The sequence below is a fragment of the Camelus bactrianus genome, chromosome 2, assembly GCF_048773025.1.
Source record: "Camelus bactrianus isolate YW-2024 breed Bactrian camel chromosome 2, ASM4877302v1, whole genome shotgun sequence".
Classification (NCBI taxonomy): Eukaryota; Metazoa; Chordata; class Mammalia; order Artiodactyla; family Camelidae; genus Camelus; species Camelus bactrianus.
The window spans coordinates 34,244,022-34,266,065 of NC_133540.1; the positions used below are offsets into that span (position 1 = coordinate 34,244,022).

Consider the following 22,044-nt stretch of genomic DNA (forward strand, 5'->3'; position numbering starts at 1 on the left):
CGTGTAATCTATATTTTAAATTCAGCTTTAGTAAAGTTAGCTATAAATGCTGTATTCCAAACCAATTTTCTATCTAAAGCACGTCTATTATAACCTTTGTCCTGAAAATACTCTAGTCTTTACTGTTTTGAAAAGAAACACTGAGACTTTCTGACACTACGCAGCAAAGAGCTAGTTACAGTGACGGACCCGGACACGGCAACTGAAGTGCTGAGAGTACCTGTAATGCTTGGACGTTGCTGTCTGAAGGAAATTTTAATTTTAAATCATTTCTTTTCCTTTTTAAAAGTTATTTTAACTCTCATATTTACAGATAGAAGTTACTTTACTACCATATTACTATTCAAAGTACCTTTGTGTCAAGTGCTTTTTTGATACTAATTCTTCTTTGAATTCTTGCTTCTCCCCTTTCAATCTGAGCCATAATCTTCTCTATGTCCTGCAGCTCATTGCATCGTTCCCAGAACACAGCTGTAAAAGTTGGGCAGAGGGGATAGGTGGAAGAAGGGAAGAAATGTAAGTAACTTGTTATTATAATTGCTCTAATCTTTTATTGGCTAAGGATTAAGAAATGATTCCATTTCCCTTACATCTAATACTAGTAAATAAGTCACATAGTTACTTCTTAGTTTCCTTAACTATACAAAAGTAAGATGAGCTGGATGATTTAAGGATGATCTCCCAACTTTTAATTTTCCACTATTCTGAAGTTCTAAGTAGACTCATCACAGCACAACTGTACATCCACTTGACAACCCAGATGACTTCAGGAAACACAGAAACACGTAATACTTGAAAAGTTATAAAGAGCAATGAAATAAAAATGAAAGCACGATTATTCAGTGACCTGCTCTTATTTCCTTGGTTACAGGATTAAAAAAAAATAATGATGCCATTTTAAAGAAGGGGAGATTTTCTCAGTTTTTAAAAAACACAAAATAAAACAAGGGACTAGGCTGAGGCAAAATTTAGCTTATCAAAACATAATTCAGAGTAAGGAAGTCTGAACTTTGCAACAGCTCTCCAAAAACTTGAGAACATTCTTATACCTATTAAAATAGTAGATGAATTACCTGAGTATTCAATGACTTCTTCTGGAGTTTTCCCTTCTACTTCCCTTGCTATATTTTCAATATCATCACGGCCCCACTTCTCATTAGCTTTGATAAACTGGTTAAAATCTCTCTTATTCCAATTAGTAAATCCCTTCAAAGTGAAGAAAACAAAATATATAACCACAGCACTCTGAACTTGAGGAAGAAAGCTAATAAACTACCAGTGCTGCTAGGTATTACAGAAAGTTTTCAGTTGCTCCCAGTTTTTTTTTTAAGTTCCTTTAAAGAGATAGCTTCTCATGTACATAGATGTGTACACACAGACGTACACTTTTAACAATACAGCATATATTGTTAGATAGCAACACAACTGAATCTGAGTGGGAGAGTGAAGAATGCCACATGAGAAGGTGACATTTTTGCCGAGCTTTCAAGGAGTAGAAGTTTGCCAGAAGGAATGAACGCAGATTAAGGAGCAAGTGGGAAAATAGAAGGAAAATAAAGCTTTAAAGGTATGTTAAGGCCAGATTCTGAAACACCTTGTTAAAGTACCAAGCAGAAATGTGTAATTGAGAGTAATAACTTAGTAGCAATATAGAAGATTCACAGGAAAGTAAAACTGGGAGAAAGGTGATCAAAAAGATACCCACTCTACCAAGGCTGGTGTAAATCTATAACCTTCTCAACCACCTCAACTAATGACAATCAAAATATAGCACATACCCATATGCCCAGGCCTCATCATCTCCATTTAATCCATTTCTGAAAGCAAAAACCTGAACTTCCTTTGTATATCCCAACACAACCTAACATGGAACCTTAGAAAATAACCATGACAAATTCTGTGTTGATTAAAGGCTATACCTGTGTTAGAAGCTTCTCTTTTTCCTCTAACTCTTCATCATTAAGGGGTTCAGCTTCATCAATTTTAAGCTGTTCTTCTTTCTGTGCCTGTGCTGCATTTGGAAGGTCAGGATTTCGAGGCACCTAAAAATACATATATATTTTTTTCTATGCCATCAATCAATATATTTTAGGAAGTATATGTGATGAACTAAACTCTTAATCAACTACATGACTTTTCACAAGTTTTAATCCAATCATGAAAGAAAATATACTGATATCTGGCACTTTTTCCTTAAGTTAAAAACACACCAGATTAGTAATGAGCAACGTATTATTTCTGTTACCTTGTACCCGATAGTTTTTCTGTAATAGAGAATTTCTTTTTCCAATAATTCAAATAGACGTGGAGGAAAGAACTGGAAATCCTGAACATTGGGCTGTTTTGGAGGTCGAGGAGCCTAAAGAAAAAATAGTACTGTTGGTAAAGAAAGAAACTATTCTACTTTCAATCTATAATATTTCCTTTGTTCTATAAACCACAACAGTGAATCCTCCAAACTGTATGTACCTTCCACTAAAACTGAACAAACATTAATCATTTTAAATGCATACCTTCAAAATGAACTTTTAGAAAATTAACAACAGCTGAAGAGTACACTATAAGAAACACACAAGATCTAATTCTCAGTCTGATGCAAGAAAAGGAGTCTACACTTCCAATACTTTCAGATACTTCTGTGCTCAACTCACCTTGGGTGCTTTAGGTTCACTGACACGGAGAGCTTCCCTGAAATAGGCATCAACAGCATAGTTGGCTTTTCTTTCTCGTTTAGGTGGTTCAATCCACTCTGTGAATGCAATCTAGCACATGGGAAACAGCTCCAATCACCAACTTTTACTATATAGTCAAGAATCTTACACGAATGTCACTCCTAATATGTACGTCGCTACAACTGCTATTTATAAGTGCAGAGATGCAGATAAAATCAAGCTCTATGAGGCTAGGGACTATGCGATTAAACACACAGGATGGTGTCTAATGAACAGCACAGGCATTCAGCATTTTTTGACCAAATTAATGATAACTGGGTGGGAAAAAAGGTACAGAAAGTATGCTACAACCCAAATTTGGACAAATGTATATATATATAGCCTAGAAAAAATTCAGAGGACATACATGTCTAAACGTTAAAAGGCAAATCATTGGGTAGAATTATTTTTTTCTTCTAACCTGTAGGTATTTTCTAAATTAATCTATCAGATAGCAAGTATTACTTATGAAATTACATTCTTCCCTTTAGTTATTACCAGCCAATTCTGTTTTTCAAGTATCCCAAAATACTATAATCACCGCAACAATATATTTCACTGTAACAGTATACATACACTTTTAAAAAGTTTCAGAGTTTACCAACTGAAAATTTGGCATTCAATTTAACACAAAAATGAAAATGATTTAGATGTGAGTAAACAGAAATGACTGCTGTTTGAGACAAGGAATCAGACCTAACATTTAAATTCCAAATTTCAAGTAAAATAAAGTCTTCAATTGAGTTAACCAAAACCTCTTTCTAAATTACCTTTTGTTTTTCCCTATAATCTTCTCCTTCGAAGTTATACACACTCGACTCTGTATCCATCGTAAAATTTCTAAGTGAGCTTTCACCCATCTTGGAGAGCTTTTCATTCATCTCTGCGGTCTAAGAAACAGGAGAAACATCCCCTTAGATTGAGAATTTAAAAAGCATGGGAACTGTAGTCAAAACAAATTAGGCTTCACAGTACATAAAAACTTCTGTCTGTGGAAGAAATATTATCTATAACTCACATAACTATTTCCTCAGTCCTGGATTAAAATATTTTATATATTAAAAACATCATTTAATCTGCACCTTACCTTCTTTGCTCCTCTTTCCAAAATACCATCAATATCTTCATCAGTAATCTCACTTTCTTTTGAAGCAAATACATGCGTTGCCCCGTGCCTTATCATTTGAAGCATTTCGTCTTTCCCAATTTTGTTCAGATTCTGATCCACAAGTCTTCCTGAAAAAAGATGTTATTGTGTCATGTTAATCGAACTTTAGTTTCCTGGAAACTTGGAATTTTGAATGCTACATGTAATACCATGTAATTTTGCCTCAAACATCAATCATTTGTTTATTCACATCTGATAATTTTCATTTTTTGCATAAAATGCCAAATTCTAAATTGTAAACCTTGAATTATTTCTAAAGCTTATATTAATTTAGCCTACTAAATATCATCTTAATAAAATATATTCTTATATGAGGAGAATAAATAGTAATTCGGGATATTTGAAAATCAGAATAAAAAACTAAAAGTCTGGTAATTTTCTGATAAGCAGAAACATATTAGTGTTATTACTAATACTCCCAAATCAACTTTTTTCTACTTAGAAGAGTAAAGTACAAAATCCTTCATATTGCCAAACTTCAAGAGCCACTGACATATATTTCAATTTTTCTACTTCAACCAACTTGTGATGACTGGATAAAGATGTAAGTTGTTTTCTCAGATCCTAAATACTTGTATCATGGTTTTGGATCCCTAATGGGATGCACCACCAAATATCCAACTTTCAAAGTTAGGATATATCCAAAGAACATGTTTCTTAAAAGCTATCCCACTGCTTTAAAATGTTCTTAGGCTTACAGAAATTACTTCCCTGTTGGACATGAAGGGAGTTTTTCAGACAAAAAGTACTTGTGTATATTCTTGTATTTTTAATTATGTCCCTTAGCCCACAAAACAGTAACACAGAGGCATGCACCCAGGGCTTGCTATTTGACTGGCATATATGTGGGCAGGGGGAGTACGGAAACCAGCCATTACATCACTTGTGAGAAACCTCACTGTTTAGCAGGCCCCAAAAGTCCCCAGAAACTTTCCTAATTAAATATCTCACTGTAATGACCTCTTGATCCCCTGGATGAGTCACCTTCTAGATGTATAAACAGCAGACAAGTGACCTGCCTCTAACTCAGATGCCAACCTCAAGCTGGCATGAAGACCAAAGAAGGTAATATCCAATATTTAAATATTTAGCACATTGCTTGGTACAAAGTAGGCCCTCTATGTTAAGCAATTAATAACAAAAACTAATAAGCAGTCATTTATTGTCTTTACGTATACAGACACCCAGCTAACTCTATGGTTGGCATTATGAGAGATCAAAGAAATGTAACATTTCCTCCCTTACAAGGAAATTAAGAAACTGGTTGACAAAACTAAGACACACAAATAGAATTATCCATGTACAATTTATATCTCTTAGCTTTATAGACAGCTAAAATACCTCTGGTCACGATGCAACTGGCAAAGAAAAGAATCCTATGATGTGGGCCTGAGGTTATTGAGGTTTTTGGTACCCCACCGCCCCATTTTTCCTATTTTATATATCCCATCAGCAACATTAAGCTTCCTTCATGAAAACAAAAATGTCTTGAAAGCTGATACGGCATAACAACTTGAAGTTCCCTTCAGTTAATCTAAAATAAAATCTCTCACCATCTAGCCCTATTTACGTAAGTGTTTATTCTGTGTCTCGCTCTCACTAAATTATACTTTAAAGTAAGAATATTGGTTAGTTTCAGTCACCAATGTATTTTCAGCACTAAAACAGTGCCTGGCAGCTGGTGCTCACTAAACAGTTGCAGACCAGAAAAAAGAATGGTTTTATTTTTATCTCTTCATTATCACCCAGAGTAATCAACAGAGTGTTAGTACATGTAAATCATACTCACCACAGCTCTATTTAACATGCACTACACTGAATGCTGGCTATTTTATATACATTATCGCCCCTTTAATCCTTAAAAATCCCAAACAGAAGTTCTCCCCACTTAATAGATGAAGACACAGGCTCAGAGTTAACTAGCGGAGTCAATATTCAAATTTCAACCTTGTTGAGCCCAAACCCATCTGCTTAGCAAAACTGAAGCTTACATTAGTCTGGAATATAAAATTGTTGGCTGACAGCTTGATTTAATACATGTTTAATAATAAGAATCTCCTAAAAAAAATCCAGGGAAAAAAAATTATCAATCCAACTTGGAAAAATTTTAAAGTCCTACAGCTCACCTTGTTGAATGACTATTGAATCCAGCCTGAGTTTCATCTCAGCACGTTCCACTATTCTTTCTTCTACTGTGTTATCAGTTATGAAGCGGAACACTCTGACAGTCTTGGTCTGTCCAATTCTATGGGCTCGGTCCTAGGAAACAATCATGTTATTTTGAATATAGTTAAAAATTCACAGTAAGTAACATCTGAATGTGTACACTGAGAAAATTTAAATATTCTCAAATTTAAAACTTTTAAATATGTAAAAAAAAAACTAAAATAGATTTATACTCCATTAACATTTCTTAAATTCTCAAAGTTTCTCAGTTTCAATCAAATTAATTGGTTATTTCACAGTAAAAACTTTAAGGAGGCATAGAAAACATCAGAGTTGCTCAATATGTGAGAAAGTACCATATTCATTTTACTATGTTATATTGAGAAAAAATACACATAACATCTCTAGGCAACACAAAAATTATAATTTTTAAGTTTGATGATAAAAAAGGTTTTTAGAGGGGAGGGTATAGCTCACGTGGTAGAGCACATGCTTAGCATACACAAGGTCCTGGGTACCTCCTCCAAAAACAAATAAGTAAACCTAACTACCTACCTCCACTAAAAAAATCAATGAATTAAAAAAAAAAAAAAAAAAAAAGCTATTCTAAAAAAAGTGTTTTAAAAATCCTTTTTCTTAGATTTAAATTTAAAATGTTTTCCTACCTAAATCAAATCTAAATTTTCATTGCTATTAGGGAAAGAAGTGACACGAATACCAAACTCCACAAACAATATAAAAATCCTAGTCTTTAAGCAGTACACCACTACATACAAATAGTCAAATTAATTTGAATTCCATTTTGTTTAACTCCTGGCGAGGTCACAAAAGACATTCCTACAAAGCATCCCCGTTTCTAATTGATCAGTTTTCCCCAGCCACTCTTGCAAAGAGTCACAGCATGAAACTGACCAACACCAAAGATGTAACAGCTGGATTTATAATATGGCCAAGTTACTAGCAGTATTAAACTTAAGAAATTGTAAATTTTCATATTAATTTACAGGTCATAAATTTTCTCAACATAAGAATAATCTTATCTGAACAAGATACTCCCACACATGGGCCTAAATTTTAAGCATCTAATGTAGACAGGCAAGTTAGTAGCTCACCAAACCTGTTTCCTCCTAGGACACAACTGTACTATCCTTGACCAGTTCCCTTGCAGTCAGTTATGCTATGACAGAGTGCTGATCTATGAATGTGAGGACACTTTCAGTTCTGACCCATAAAAAAAGCCCTGGCAATCCTCAGCTTTCTCTCCTCCCCTTTCTGCTAACAGGATACAGGGGACACAACAGGACTCTAACGATACGCCAAAGCTGTAAGATGGAAATCCCCTGATTTAGATCGAAGATCACCAGCAAAATACTTTTACTGAACTATTAGGTCAGAGAAAATAAAATTCTACTGGATTAAGTCACTGACATTTATAGACCATTTATTAGCTTAGTCTAACTAAAACATGTTAAGCACAGAATATATTTATTTGTTTTCTCTCTTACCATAGCCTGAAGATCTACTTGGGGATTCCAATCTGAGTCATACAAAATTACTACATCAGCAGTAGCAAGATTGATGCCAAGACCACCAGCACGTGTGCTTAACATGAAAACAAACTTTGTGCTGTTTGGCTCATTGTATGCATTGATGGACTCCTGTAAACATAAAATTTTTTTCAATGTCAGAAAAGTATTTTATCTGATAGTTTTTAAATCTCCCCTCCTCAGATGTTACTCACTTGTCTCTCATCATGGGGTGTCTGCCCATCCAATCTACAGTACTCATAATTTCTCCACATGCAGTAATCTTCCAAAATATCCAATACTCTTGTCATCTGACTAAAGATTAGGACTCGTGAACCTGTTGGCAAATTCAACAGCCCATTATCAGAAGCTTCAAAAGTAAAAAAATAAATATATTCAAAATTTAAGGTTATATATTCAAAACCAAGACTAACCAATTACCCCTTAGTTCCAGGTTACCTAGTTGGTTATAAGAAAACAAACTGTACAATATTTATGATACAAATCAGTCGCTCCTCACATGCTTCCCGTCATGGCACAAATAGGAAAGGGCAGAACTTATTTAACACACGAAGGGAAACAGAAAAGAGCATTTGCCTCTGGTCTGGGAGGTCTTGCCATTCCAAAGGCTGAGAGAATCATTATCTTTTTATCCCATTTACTTAAAAATAACCTTCTACCACAACAACTCTTTCCTGTGGATGGCCCCACATAACCCACAACACACACCCAATATACCCTGGTCTCGGTCCAATCCTGAAGACCCATTCCACATGGAAGGACCATAACTGTGCCTCACATCTACAAATGATCATCCTTCACTTATGCCATGACTCAAATTACTCCACTGCCTTCCATTTCTTCAGTCAGCTGCATAATGCCTTCAGCAGGATGAATGAAGACAAAGGGATCATTTTGAAAAATAATGAGTATGAAATTATCTTGTCTTAAAAGCTGAGGCCAGTAATCTGCTCTTGTCCCACCTTCCCATATCCTAACTGCAAACAGATGGTCAGCAGTCTCCTACCAAGTTCTTGCCACTCCTCCCCACATATTCAATTTCTTCAATTAGTTTTCAAGTATAGTATTTTAGAAAATACATTTCAAAAAAAACCACGGTATAAAAAGGGGAAAGAACAGTATTCCAATTCATTGACAACTCCTACAATGTTTTCAAAAGTCAATATCCTAGAGGAGATTTATCTACTGGTACAATTTTCATAGACCAAGATACACAAATGGAGAAATTTAAAACCTGACTGTATACTTCATATTACAGAACGAATAATTTGTGTATGAAATGCCTTGATATCTGGGATTTGGTTCAAAATAATCTGGGAGGAAAAAAGCAGGTAAACAGTATGGATGAAAACAAGTTTTGCCATGAGTTTATAATTGCTAAAGCTGGCCTCATACTGAATTCTCTCCATACTTCTGTGATTTAAGTATCTGTACACATACTTAATTTCATATAAAACCCCAGCACATTATAAATAAACTACCGTGAACACACCACCGTCTCTCAAAGGCTCTGGGAACTGCGTATGGGTAGAAAGAGCATCCTCGGCATTTTATAACAAGAAGTTGATGTTTCTGGGAAAGCATGTATAAAATGAAAACTCTTCCCCAAAATCCAGGGAGTGTGGCCGCCCTAACAACCAATCACTTTCTAAAAGTTGTAAGGCTTAAAATTGGGGGACAAGTGGAGCTCATATAATGGACAAAAGTTTTTAAATGTACCAGAGTAGTCATTTCATTGTGCAACACTCGCTCATTTTAACATCAGAATCTTAAAACAGCTTCTATCACTTCTCCATCTGATACCAGTAACATAGGTACCTTGTTCTTTTAATTTAGGGAGCAGTTTGTCTAACACCACCATTTTGCCACTGTTGGTAACTAGATGCATGTCCGTTGTATAAGGTGGACCAGGTTCAGCTCCATCAAAGAGATATGGATGATTACAGCACTTCCTCAACTGCATGAGAATGTTCAATAACCTCATTTTGTCCATCTTCCCTGCAGAGTTGAGTATATCTATATCCTTCATTAATATCCGAGTGTACCTATTGAAAAGAAAAACATTTTCAGAGGGCTCAAATGTTCCCAGACCAGTCCTTGCCACTTCACATACTTAATCCCCTTCCCCATCTCAACCCAAAAATACCTGTAAGAAACAACCCATCAATTTCTAAGGTGTGGTTGGGTGTCTATCACCTATAACCTCTTTCTTTTTTCTTCTGTTTTTCTTTCTTGCCCCCATGTTCTAACGTTCACATTTCATGCTTTGGGCCTTGAGGTTCCCCCAAATTAAATTAATCTCCTTGGGATAAATTGAAACAGAATGAAACAGTATGATACAACATTTATAAGTAATAAAGCAAAACTTAAACGTAAGTTCTAAACATAATTTTAATTTGTAGTCTTTTCCGACAGAAGAGTACCACTATTCCATTATTATTCAATGTAACTAGTGTAGCATCTGGGTAAGGACATTAAGATCTAAGGACAGAAAAAAATCATGAGAGTATAAGGCATGATGATGAAAATAAGATGAATACAATGAGATTTAAATATAAGTAAAAGCGCATAGGGTAGTGGGGCAGTTAAGCTAAGGCTGGATTATAAAAAGCCTTGAGTGTATACTAAGAAGTTAGATATTATCCTAAAAGAAAAAGCAATCTGTCTAAACACCAAAGTTTCAGGACCTAGAATCCTCTGAGCAAAATAACTTAAATAACCTAAGCCATTTATGCTTAACAATTCGAATTACAGGGCACAAGTCAGACCTTTCCATCACAATTCTAACTGATACTAAGTTCACCAATGTTTTATAACTAAAAAAGATTTCTCTCCTCAGCATTGACTCGTCTTAATTCTATATTTGAGAGCCATACAGGACAAGCCTAACATCTTTCCTACCCTATAAAAACCTTTCAAAAGTTTTGAGGACATTTCGGATGGTCATCCCTTTCCCAGATACATGCCCATTTCTTTGCCGTATATCCTTCCTGTCCTCTGATCAACAACTCCAGCCCCTTGCAAATACTTATCAGTATTAAGTATGGAACTGAATATAATTGAGATGTTGTATAACCAGTAAAGAACAGGATAGCTACTTATTCCCCTCCTCTGAAAACTAGGTACCTTGTTCTTTCAATTTAGACTGAGTTCAATCCATCAAATGGAATTCCTTGAAAACACAAATTAGGCAAACAAAATATAAACCAAAGTTAGCAAAGAATCAAGAGTGATTTCAAAAATATCTCAGAACATACCATTCCCTTTGCATTTTGCTGAGCCCCACATAGATTTTTACTTCCTTCTTTGGAGGCAAGCTCTTTTCAACATCAGCCTTAATTCGACGAAGGAGGAATGGACGCAAAACCTTAAAAGAGCAAAAAGAAATGGAGGTGACCTTATCTGTAATAAAGCAGCATTTCAGGATCTCAAAATTGTCTATTAAATACATAGAAAAGAAATTTATCTGCCTGAGTATCAAATGGTTCTTAGACTTCTCCATTCCAAATGTGTAATTTATTATTACTGATTTTCTGAAGAGTAATATTAGGATGATTATTTATTCAATATATATAACTATATACTTGATATAGTTCATAAAATATTAAAATAGCACATTTTAAAGATGGTATTTTCAACATTCACAGCCTTTCAGGATTAAAACTAGTTACCTGAATGTAGACTAAGATTGCTTAGAAATGGCTAGGTCCACATTAAGATGTCTTCATGGTTATAGTCTTTAAATGTACTATCTTTTTCTTATGGAAATACACCAAACATAAAGTACACAAATCATGACTATACAGTTCAATACATTTTAATTAAGTAAACATACTCATGTAACCATCTCCTAAATAGAACATCCCATAAATCGTTCTGTAACCTTCTCAGTGACGATCCCCTTTTTTCTCCACACAGGTAAGCAATATTTGTATTTTGTAACATCATAAACTAATTTTGCCTGTTTTGAATGTTATATAGACTCATACAGTTTTTGGCCATTTATATCTGGTTTCTTTTACACAACATTGTATCTATAAAGCTAAAGATATCCTTTTATTTGTTCTATTTATACTAGCTTATAAAAATACAATCATCACAAACATATTAAACCCCAAGTTAGGTCATGAAAGACCTTGTATGTCATGCTTACATGCTTTATCTCGCTGGCCAGAGTATCATAATCTGGGGTCTGTTAAGAGAAATTTCTATCTTCCTACCAACTTCTACTTGTGAATCTTCATAGGAAGGAACAAAGCCATATTTCACAGTAAAAACATGTCAACTCTACTTACAATGCACTATTTGCAGCTGCTTTTATAGTTACTGGATTTAAGAACAACAGAGAGCTCTTTAGCCTTTCAGAATACCTGTTAGATTCTTCTATGGGATGTAAATGGAAATAAGCTTTAAAAACTTGTCTGTTTTAAGTCCTTATGTAACTCTTCTTTCCCCCACTGAACTTTTTTTTTTTTTTTTAACCCTAAGGGATTACTTTTTCCCTTCAGTAAGTTAGGATTCCACCCCAGGTTCTAAGGCAAAACTGCCATACATTACCCACTCCCCCCATCAGAAAATCAAGCAGTTATGTGGGCAGGATTCAAACAGATCAAAGCCACTGTTTTTTGTAAACAGAAAAATAATCCACTAACTTAAAACTGTATAATTTTTTTCCCATTAGAAACATGCTCTTTAACCCTACTCCAAAATACTTACCATATGAAGCCTTTCAACTAGCTTTTGATCCCCAAGGCAATTGTTCGTATCAAACCAGGAATCAAAGTCCTAGATTAACAAAAAATATATTAAGATCAGAGATAATATTAGCTACAAATACCCTATTATGCTAGTTATATAGCATGTAACAATGATTTCTAAAATTAATGAAAGGCAAAAATCATTTAGTTCAATTCCTTATTTTTCACGTGTGCTGTCAGCAATTAATTTTAGAACTAGTTTGAGAATCATGTTACCTCCTAAACATTTTTCTCAAAAAAAGTCAAGGTGACAAGTTTCAGAGAGAAAAGAAAACAGTTGGAAATCAAGATTTATAGAATTAGAAAATCAATATTCTTAAAAAAAAAATCCTTCAGTTTCAGAAAAGCTTAAACATTAAAATCACTTCAGTTTATTCTCGAAGATCACTCACACTACTCAAATACAAAGTTTCCAGAGCAATGTCATTTTTAATTAAACCTACTAAAAGTGAAATTGAGATTACCAGCATTTTACTGTATTTGGGTAGGATATGAACAAGGACAGTTTCCCTATCCTTACTTCTTTAGCGTATTAATTATATGCAGCCGACCCTTTAACAATGCAGAGGTTAGGAGCACCAACACTCCACGCAGCTGAAAATCCACCTATAATTTAGTCAGTCCTCCAACTGCAGATCACACAGTACTGTAGTATTTACTAATGAAAAAAAAAAATCTACATGTAAATGGACCTGTCTAGTTCAAACTTGTGTTGTTCAAGGGTCAACTGTATTTGCTTTGTTAGTAAACATAATCTTAGAATTCATGTGTTAATCAAAACAAAGCTTTAACAGTAAGTATTAAACAAATACAAGTGTCAATGTAAGAAATTATCTCAAAAAAAAATACGTAAAAGCAGAAATAAAGTAGCTTGCAGACACTGATTAAATGTCTTTCAAGAACACAAATTTCTCTACTCTTAAAAATGATCCTTAACATAACATAACAAGGCAAAATTAACACCTTTTTGGAACTTACTGGAATACGCTCTTCAAAGCCACACACACACTACAACAACGGGAGCAAAGGTTCAAAAATGAACTCGAGTCCAACAAAAAACTGAAATTACGAACAGCACAGACTCTCAACATAATACATATTATATTCCTAAGTACAATCAATAGGTCAAATAGCTAATTAACCATTTCTATCACTGGAAATAATTTATCGAAGGTAAAGATTAGGTTCTATCTTTGCTGGACCATAAAAAAGAATGGCTAGACAGATTTCACCAAACTTGAAGGCCATCTTGGGGAGAGGCCATCCCTGGGGACCTAAAACACAGGCAACATGAAGTATACAAATTCACCTGGGGACTACCCTGATCACCACCTTAAGAACATAAGCAGTCCACCTAGAGCCACTGAAACAATGTCAGGCCAACATGACCATCAAAGAAGAATGGGAATCTATGACATTCTAGAGAGAACAAACCATGATTTATAAAATGAGATTAAAATTGAAAGGCACAAAAGTAAACTGTCAGAACGCATACTAAACCTGGTAGATTACACTAGGATAACTACCTGAAAGTGTGAAAAATAAATTATCATCTCAAGCAGTGCTTAAAGGCAGGCCAATTCTTTTTTTCTTCTCCTAGTTTCATTAAGATAAATTGTTGTACAGCACATACAAGTTTAAGGTGTACAGCACAATGATTTGACTTACACATCATGAAATGATTACCCAATGTTTAGTGAACACCCATCCTCTCACAGATACAAAATAAAAGAAATAAAAAATTTCCCTTGTAATGAACTCTTAGGATTTATTCTCTTAACTTTCATATATTACATACAGCAGTGTTAATTACATTTATCATGCTGTACATTACACCTCTAGTACTTATTTCTCTTATAACTGGAAGATAAGCAAGTACAATAAACTTTGTACATTTTGACTGCCTTCATCCAATACCCCTTCTCTCCACCCTCTGCCTCCGCCACAAATCTGACCTCTTTTTCTGAGTTCGTTTGTTTTTCTGAAGTAGGCCAATTCTATTACAAAAAATGTATAGTATTAAATAAACTATTATTATCTCAACCAGAAAATAATAAGAAATACTCACATCAGCTGAATTGAAAACATCTGGCAACAAAAAATTAAGGAGTGACCAAAGCTCATGCAAGTTGTTTTGAAGAGGTGTTCCAGTTAATAATAGCCTATTTGTAGTCTTGAATTCCCTCACTATTTCTGACAACTGAAAGAAACAAATTCATCATTAGAATGAATATTCTGCATATTGATCAAATTCTAAATGAAGGCACAAATGATTTTCACATCTAAATATCAAATTACCTTAGATTTTTCATTTTTGATCCTGTGAGCTTCATCTATAACTAAGTACCTCCAATTAAATTTTTTGAAAACAGATTTCTCTTTAATAAGCATTTCATAAGATGTTACACATACATCCCATTCTCCTGGTAGTAAAACGTCTCTGACAAAAGCAGCCTGTGTAGCAAGAGGGAAAAAAAATACATTTAAATACATTAAATTTTACTAATGACAAGGATATAATTCAATGTAAAAGGGATGAGAATATTAAAAAGAAATTGAGTTATAGCTATGGTATGCAAGCAGTGAGAACCAGCTCAAATTAACTTCAGTAATCGTATGTGTAAAAAGTAACTGGCAAAATTCAATAGACTAATTCTTAAATGTCTTCCTTCCTTGATTCCCCTAGGTGCTGAAATTCGTATGACACAGCTGTCTAGGCAAAGGATAGTTTTCTGACGTGAAGATATTACGGACTAAAGGCTAATTTGCAGTAAGCATTTCATTCCTTTCATGTTTACAGATCTAGTAAGACATTGCTATTATCTCATTTTACAGGTGAGGAAACTAAAGCAAAGACTAGTTTAAAAATTGAGTTTCGAAGCAAAAAAAAGCAATTTGGTAACTTAAAATACCCAAAGTATCTATAAAGGGAGAAAAGAAACCTAGAATCATCACTGATAGCTGAATGAAGGGAAAATGAAATTATGTACAGTCACATACTGTATGAGTACATTTAAAAATCTTTCAATACAGTACAAGTACATTTTAAAATCTAACTTTATATTCTTAAGTGTCATTGTTATTTCTGTATCTTCTAAAAAGAATGTGACAATTGACAATATTTTGACTGATTTCAAGAGGTATCATATCAACCCACCAAATTACTAATTATTTTTACTATTTACCATTACAAATTACTATTCTGTGACTACAACCATTATACACAACAATCTAAAAATCTGGCGTCTCAAACTTCCAACCACCTCACAAACTCAAAACTTCCCTTAAAGTAAGAAAATACTTCTAGAATGGGAACACAGCCTTTTATTTTATAACCATCCCCAAAAAGCAGGAAAAATGAACTATACTCTTACAGCTTTCTATAGTCTACAATTCCTTTTCCCCAGTATGAGTCTTAACCAACAAGTTAACATATTTGTGAAGACTGTTTATTACTGGACCCTTTCTCTTATCCCTCCTCTAGTTAACCCCACCCCCAAACCTAAAATCAAATTCTTTTAATACCAAAAATGTAATGAAATATGAGAAACTTACTCTTTGGTCTTTATCTCCTATTAAACAAACAGATCTAAGTGTTGGTACCCATCTCTTGAATTCACTCATCCAGTTGTGTAGGGTAGACTTAGGAACCAAAACCATATGAGGACCAGGAATGTTTCTATAGTGTTTCATGTACCCAAGAAGAGAAATTGTTTGAAGAGTCTTTCCCAGGCCCTAAAAGAATTAACCACAAAGCAATGAAAAACAAAAATAAAACAGACTTCTATATTTATACTTCCTGAATATACAGAAACATTTTAAAGAAAAGCTACGTGTATAGCTAACAAAATGGTGAGAACTTGCTACGTGTCAAGACTATGAGTGTTATGTCATTTAACTTTCATAAGATGTCTTTGAATGTTTTTTGAAGGAGGTACTACTACCATCTCTGTAAGGCCCAGATGTTTGAATTGACTTTTCCAAGGTCACCCAGCAGAGCTAGAATTGAAACCTATTTCTTTAGACTTCATACTTTCTCCAAGCAATTGTTTTAGCACTATAGTTACAGGGAAACTTAAAGTTATGTAGTGAAACTTATGTAGTGAATACTACATAACTAGTAAGTAGTAAACAAGATATAACGTTTTATGAGATAGAACTGTACAAGCTACCATCATGGAGAAAATATTTATTGATGACATTCAACTGACCCTACCTGTGTTTTACAGAAGTGGGGGGAGATGGCTAAATCATATTACAAAAGTCAACCAAAGGCAAGTTTCTCAAAATGTATCAACTTTTAATTTATTACACTTTCATAAATAATAATTAAGTACAGATCACGCTTAGGCAACTAAAGTGAGCTTACTCCAGTCTGACAGAAGATTAGTTTGCTAACAGTTTTAGAATATAATCAATAAAACTATATGTTATAAGCCTTAACCTTTATAAATCTCATGATATACAAGGTTTTAAATCACACAAAAAAATTTTTTTTCTAAAAAGCTACCAAACACATACCATTTCATCTGCAAGGATACCATTGATGCCGTTCTCGTACAAAGAAATGAGCCAGTTTAATCCTCGGACCTGATAATCTCTCAGTTTACCCCATTTTACATCTAGGAACAAAAGAAAAATCAAGTGTACATTTTAAAGACAAGAAATACATGTGGGCAGCCCCATTCATTTGATTCTCAGAGGTTTAACTTAGCCTTACACACATATGCTAATTCTGACTTTACTTTCTATACTAGGTTTTAAGAATGGGAATTCTCCAAGTTCCAAGGCACTAGAGGTAGCTGCTATGGCCTAGTGGAGGAGGAGCAGATGGATATGGAAGACAACAGAGTACAGGAAACATGACTGTAGGCATCAGAGTACCCCACATCACTCATTTCCTGTCCCCCATTTATTGCTCCTAGAGACTCTTTGGCCTCTTTATTCCCTTTTTTAATGTTACTCCAAGTGTTTCTAGCCAAGCATCTTCAACTTCTCTGATGACCCAAACAGAGGTTCTCTGGGGACTGTTTTCCTCCTAATAAAGGGGAAACGAATTAAGAGATTGTTTTTCTTTTACCCTTCTACAAGTTACTTTACCAACAGGTCCTATAAGGAGAGACAATCTCTCTTTCAGGGTTTACTGTAGTATTCTCCATCCCAGAATAATTACTGAGTATATGGATCACAATAAACTCAACTTAAAAAAAAAGGACATTCTATATTCCATCCCCTTTTCAAAAACACTGCTTTGGGATGAAAAGCTAATCAATGCTGGGAAAACCAGTTACAGTGTAGGAATGTAAGAGGTAACCCAAAATAATTCAAATTTCCTTTCCTCCCCCTTATACCAGCTATCTGGCTCTGGCCTCTAGCTTCATGAAGAAATGGAAACTGGGTACTCTGCAGCCAAAAAAATCTGAAGGTACACACTTTAAACAGACTGCTGAATTTCTAACCAGATCCTGTCTTCTCTGAAGTAGTTTGCTAAGAGTTCAAGGTTTCAGTTAATTAAATAACAAATCCAAAATTATGTCCTATATTGACCATTGTGAATTTTTTTGCTCACAACCACTGTGCTCACAGAAACTTGTCATCAAGTGAAACAGAGAAAGGAGGTTGGAAAGAAAAAATGCTAGGCTTCAGTAAAGACAAATGTGCCACCAGACAATCAAGATTTTTTTGTAGGTAAAACTTAAACCTGGTTAAAACCAGGTTTTCTTTTGGAAAACCATTAATAACAAGTACATTTGGGGAAAAAATTTAAAACAAATACAAAATCAGGAGGTAAGTAAAGGAAAGTCTTCATGAAGTACCTTTTTTTACACAATAGTTTTCTTATCTGGGGCAAATATAAAGCAAAAGCCTAGTCTTGCATGTACATTTGGGCAACAATAAACACAATGGCATTTCACACTCCTTTGAAATATAGCACTACTATCATACTAATATACAATAATTTCCATCCAAAAAAATCTTGTTCATTTCACAATAAACTTCAAAAGACTATTAAAATTTCCCTTTATAAGCTAGCAGCCAAGACAAATCCAAAACAGTAACTAAAGGATGTCTCAAAAGGGGATTTTCAAAAAATCAAGTAATTAAATACATATAACGTACATGAGGGAGAGTCCTCAAATCGAGTGCAAACATTGGTTGCTTTGGAGCTTTCTGTTAATAATTCTTCATCCTCCTCTTGCTCTGTTCTTCGGTGTCGATAGCTGTCAAGTTTAAAATAAAATCAAGTGATTTGAGTTTTGCCTTTAATTTTAACTACCAGCTACTATTTCAATATTAATAGTCAAAAGGCTGACCAAGATGATTCAAGGATTTTTTTTTAACAGGCACATAAATTAAGACTTAAAAAAAATAGTAGAAATTACTAGTAAAATTTAACCTGAAATGCTTTACATGGTTTTCTAAAATATACATATTTAAACAGAATAGGCCTCCTCTCTTGCTCCCTCGTCTTCGGAGATGGCCCACACTCTGTCTATGGAGTGTGTATCTACTTTTACTTTAACCTGAGCACTCAACCCCTACACCCTGGGGCCTTTCTCTTGCGTTCTGAAACAGCCTATGTACCTCTGTAAATAAATATACCTTTACTTAAAACAAACAACAGTATCTTAGGTTAATCTGATAAACTTAAATGTGATAATTTTAATTTTAAGGAACTATGCAGTCAGAAAAACCTCATAATTTGCATTTTAAAGTTACTTTTTAAGTATTTTGGTTCCCACCTCAAAACAGTTTCAGAAATCACATTTTAAAAACTACAACTTTCATCAAAATCTCCAAAATATGCAGAAATAAGAGACTCAGGGCTTAAGTAATGACTCTTAACCAGAGATTCATCAGAATTACTCAAAGCTTCTTAAATACACATGCCGAAATTCTACATCCTAAGAGTCAGATACACCTGCTTAAAAACTAATTTTCTGAAGTTACATTGCCAGATTTCTTAATCTCTAAAGGACTCAAGTTAATAAAACTACCTACTCCCCAATTCTCGAGTTTCCAATTATACCTTCATACTTTCAACAAATATTTTCATTTAAATTACAAAACAGTAGATTATTCTACTCTTGTGACCTCTAAATCTAATTTATTACTTTATTTCTATGAAAACTACATGGTTGGTGGAAAAAGATAACCAGCCTTCCCAGACAGAGAAACATTCCTCAGAAATGCAGGACAAGGCAATAAAAATGCAAAGATATTCTTGCCTGTTTTATGTGCTTCTAATGAGAACGTCTTAGTTTAAGTGTTATTTTTTGTGCTTCTCTGTCTTCCAACCCTGTGAAATTTTGTGCAAAGATCTACCCAACCCCAAGTTAGTCTCCATAAACTGAGAGAACTTTGTTGTTGTTTTTTTAAATAAAATCTTCACAATAGCAAGATAGCTGATTATTGTGGCTGTTAAAACTGAAGATAAAAGATGGAATATGCTTTATTACTTCAAAGGGAAGCATCACTCAATTTAACTAGATGAGGTAAAGGGAAAAGAGATCATCCACATCCTTATACCAAAGGACAGGGCAGTACAAACACCCTAATTACTTTGCTTAAGCTAACTTTCTATTTAAGATGGTCTGAAGGTTAGAGAAGAAATCTGTTAACCCAAGACTCCTTTTTTTCAATAACACCAGTAAGATCAAACTGAACAATTTTTTATGTATTTGCTACACAGTATCTTTATTTTATAGGATCTTAATAGAAGTGTTTCTTTTCATAACATTATATTGACTACCCCATAACAAAATCTATTATACTAGTTCGCATTTCTGGAGCATGAGACTGATGCTACTTAAATAGCTGCAAACTTCTCAAGTCAGAACAATTTAAATACATATGAAGTGCAAAGTTCTCTTATGAAAAGTTTCATACATATTAAAACAAAAGCACTTTGGTTACACACAATAAATAAGCAGTAAGATACATTAGTACAGTAGCATATTCCAAGTAAAATTAAGGTAAAATGCTTTTTGATGACAATCCCTTAGAGACAGAGCTCATACCTCCATGTTTCTGTATATCATGTAGTAAATTTAACAGTGTTGATAACAGTTTGCAATTTCCTCTTTTAGAGAACCATGCATATTTTAATTACTGGTCACATTTCATTTTTCACTTTGGGAATTAGCCATTCCATGGAGCCAAGATTGCCCTAAATTTATTAATTATTGTTACCTAAACATCTTAGTTATACAACCAGCACAAATTCTAAAAAATAATTTATAAATTCAACATATAAGACTTTACACACTTTGAAACAACATATAATGATGGCATATAACCTGATACTTTGATATATATAAAGCCAACTAAGTATATAACAAAAAATTTAAACAAACAGCTGTGGTATAAATGATCGCAACATCCACACCAGTACAGACTTCAGATAAAAGCAATACCCTCAACGTGTGTATGTGGTTTAGGAGACTAGCTCCAAGTCAAATCTAAATTCAAACTCGGATTATTCTAACTCCTTCTAGGTGATGTTAAACAGGCCACCTAACCTCTGCAGTTGTTTCCACTCCAAGGAGTGGATAACATCTGAATTCCCTACTCAGTTCATATAAAATTAAAGCATTATGCATATTTTTATTTATTTATATATGTATGGTTACATTCTGCCAAGCCAACTGGGGCCAAATAACAGCACTAAAATAATTTTTTTTAATGAAGTGGTTTTATGCTTGTAATGAAGATTATCAAAAATAAATTTGGCTCAACTATTAAGTATTGACTATTACTCACTCGCCAACTGATAGTAAGTTCTGTTTCTCATCCTTTTTTATTCGTGGGCGCCCTGGTTTCATCTTCAAAGGTGAGGTTGGAGTCTTCTGAGCAGCAGGCTGAATGAAATGTGCAAACAACTCTGTCTGCTTTAATAAATACTCAAACCTATTTGCCCGGTCAGTTTGCTGCAAAAAATTTTAAAATACAGTTTATCAGAATAGTAATACAACTTGAGAAATCAAAGTTTCAACATGCCTCCATATAACAAACTCAACAATAAAAAGGAACTACTGATACTGATTGATAGATGAGTTTCAGAAGCACTACACTAAGTGAAAGAAGCCAAACTTAAAAGACTATATATACTACAGGATCTGACTGATATGAAATTCTAAGTAGTGATTTTTCAGAAAACGGATCTGAAGTGGCAAGGGGATGAGAGCAGGAGCAAAGGTTTGCGGATGACAGAACTGTTACATACTGACTGAAGATCGTTAAATGACTGTATATATCTACCAAAACTCATTGAATTACAAACTTAAAACTATCGTGTGTCAATTATACTTCAATTTGGTTGACGAAAAAATATCAAAAAAATCAAGACACTGAGCAATACAAGTGAATTTATTCAGAAGGGGGGAAATCCATTGGTCATTTATCAGTTGGGCTGTGTCAAATTTTAAAATGGTATCCCACTTGAAAAACATCTATTAAGTTCATGAAATAGTCATTTACCCAATGCAGGTCTTAATACCACTCTTACTTTCATATCTAACATTTGCTGCTTTGAATGAGTTTGGAAGAATTTAAACCAAAAACAATTTAAGATGCTTGAAATCAAGTTTTCATAAAAATAAACGAAAATGGATATCTAGAGCCTTTATGTAACAGACTTATGGACACACTAATAATAGTTTGGTTAAAAAAAGGAGAAACAAGACAAAAGCTCA

General features: G+C 34.1%; 1 protein-coding gene and 1 long non-coding RNA gene across 2 annotated transcripts in view; one reads left to right on the forward strand and one right to left on the reverse strand.

Annotated features, from left to right (window-relative positions):
* Positions 1 to 22,044, reverse strand: part of SMARCA5 (SNF2 related chromatin remodeling ATPase 5) — a 33,967-nt gene that overhangs the window by 4,275 nt on the left and 7,648 nt on the right. The window contains exons 3-21 of the mRNA XM_074377934.1: positions 21,113 to 21,279; positions 18,470 to 18,570; positions 16,871 to 16,971; positions 15,905 to 16,084; positions 14,648 to 14,803; positions 14,418 to 14,549; positions 12,309 to 12,377; positions 10,850 to 10,959; positions 9,411 to 9,637; positions 7,787 to 7,908; positions 7,551 to 7,703; positions 6,006 to 6,138; positions 3,799 to 3,947; positions 3,482 to 3,601; positions 2,652 to 2,762; positions 2,246 to 2,359; positions 1,920 to 2,042; positions 1,074 to 1,206; positions 353 to 471 (exon numbers count right to left, since the gene is read on the reverse strand). Coding sequence (XP_074234035.1) covers positions 353 to 471; positions 1,074 to 1,206; positions 1,920 to 2,042; positions 2,246 to 2,359; positions 2,652 to 2,762; positions 3,482 to 3,601; positions 3,799 to 3,947; positions 6,006 to 6,138; positions 7,551 to 7,703; positions 7,787 to 7,908; positions 9,411 to 9,637; positions 10,850 to 10,959; positions 12,309 to 12,377; positions 14,418 to 14,549; positions 14,648 to 14,803; positions 15,905 to 16,084; positions 16,871 to 16,971; positions 18,470 to 18,570; positions 21,113 to 21,279 — 2,520 coding nt within the window. The remainder of the gene's footprint in view (positions 1 to 352; positions 472 to 1,073; positions 1,207 to 1,919; positions 2,043 to 2,245; positions 2,360 to 2,651; positions 2,763 to 3,481; positions 3,602 to 3,798; positions 3,948 to 6,005; positions 6,139 to 7,550; positions 7,704 to 7,786; positions 7,909 to 9,410; positions 9,638 to 10,849; positions 10,960 to 12,308; positions 12,378 to 14,417; positions 14,550 to 14,647; positions 14,804 to 15,904; positions 16,085 to 16,870; positions 16,972 to 18,469; positions 18,571 to 21,112; positions 21,280 to 22,044) is intronic.
* On the forward strand, positions 443 to 18,462 carry LOC141579737 (uncharacterized). Its single transcript, XR_012511606.1, has 3 exons — positions 443 to 516; positions 15,036 to 15,119; positions 17,107 to 18,462. It is a non-coding gene; the product is annotated as an uncharacterized LOC141579737 (long non-coding RNA).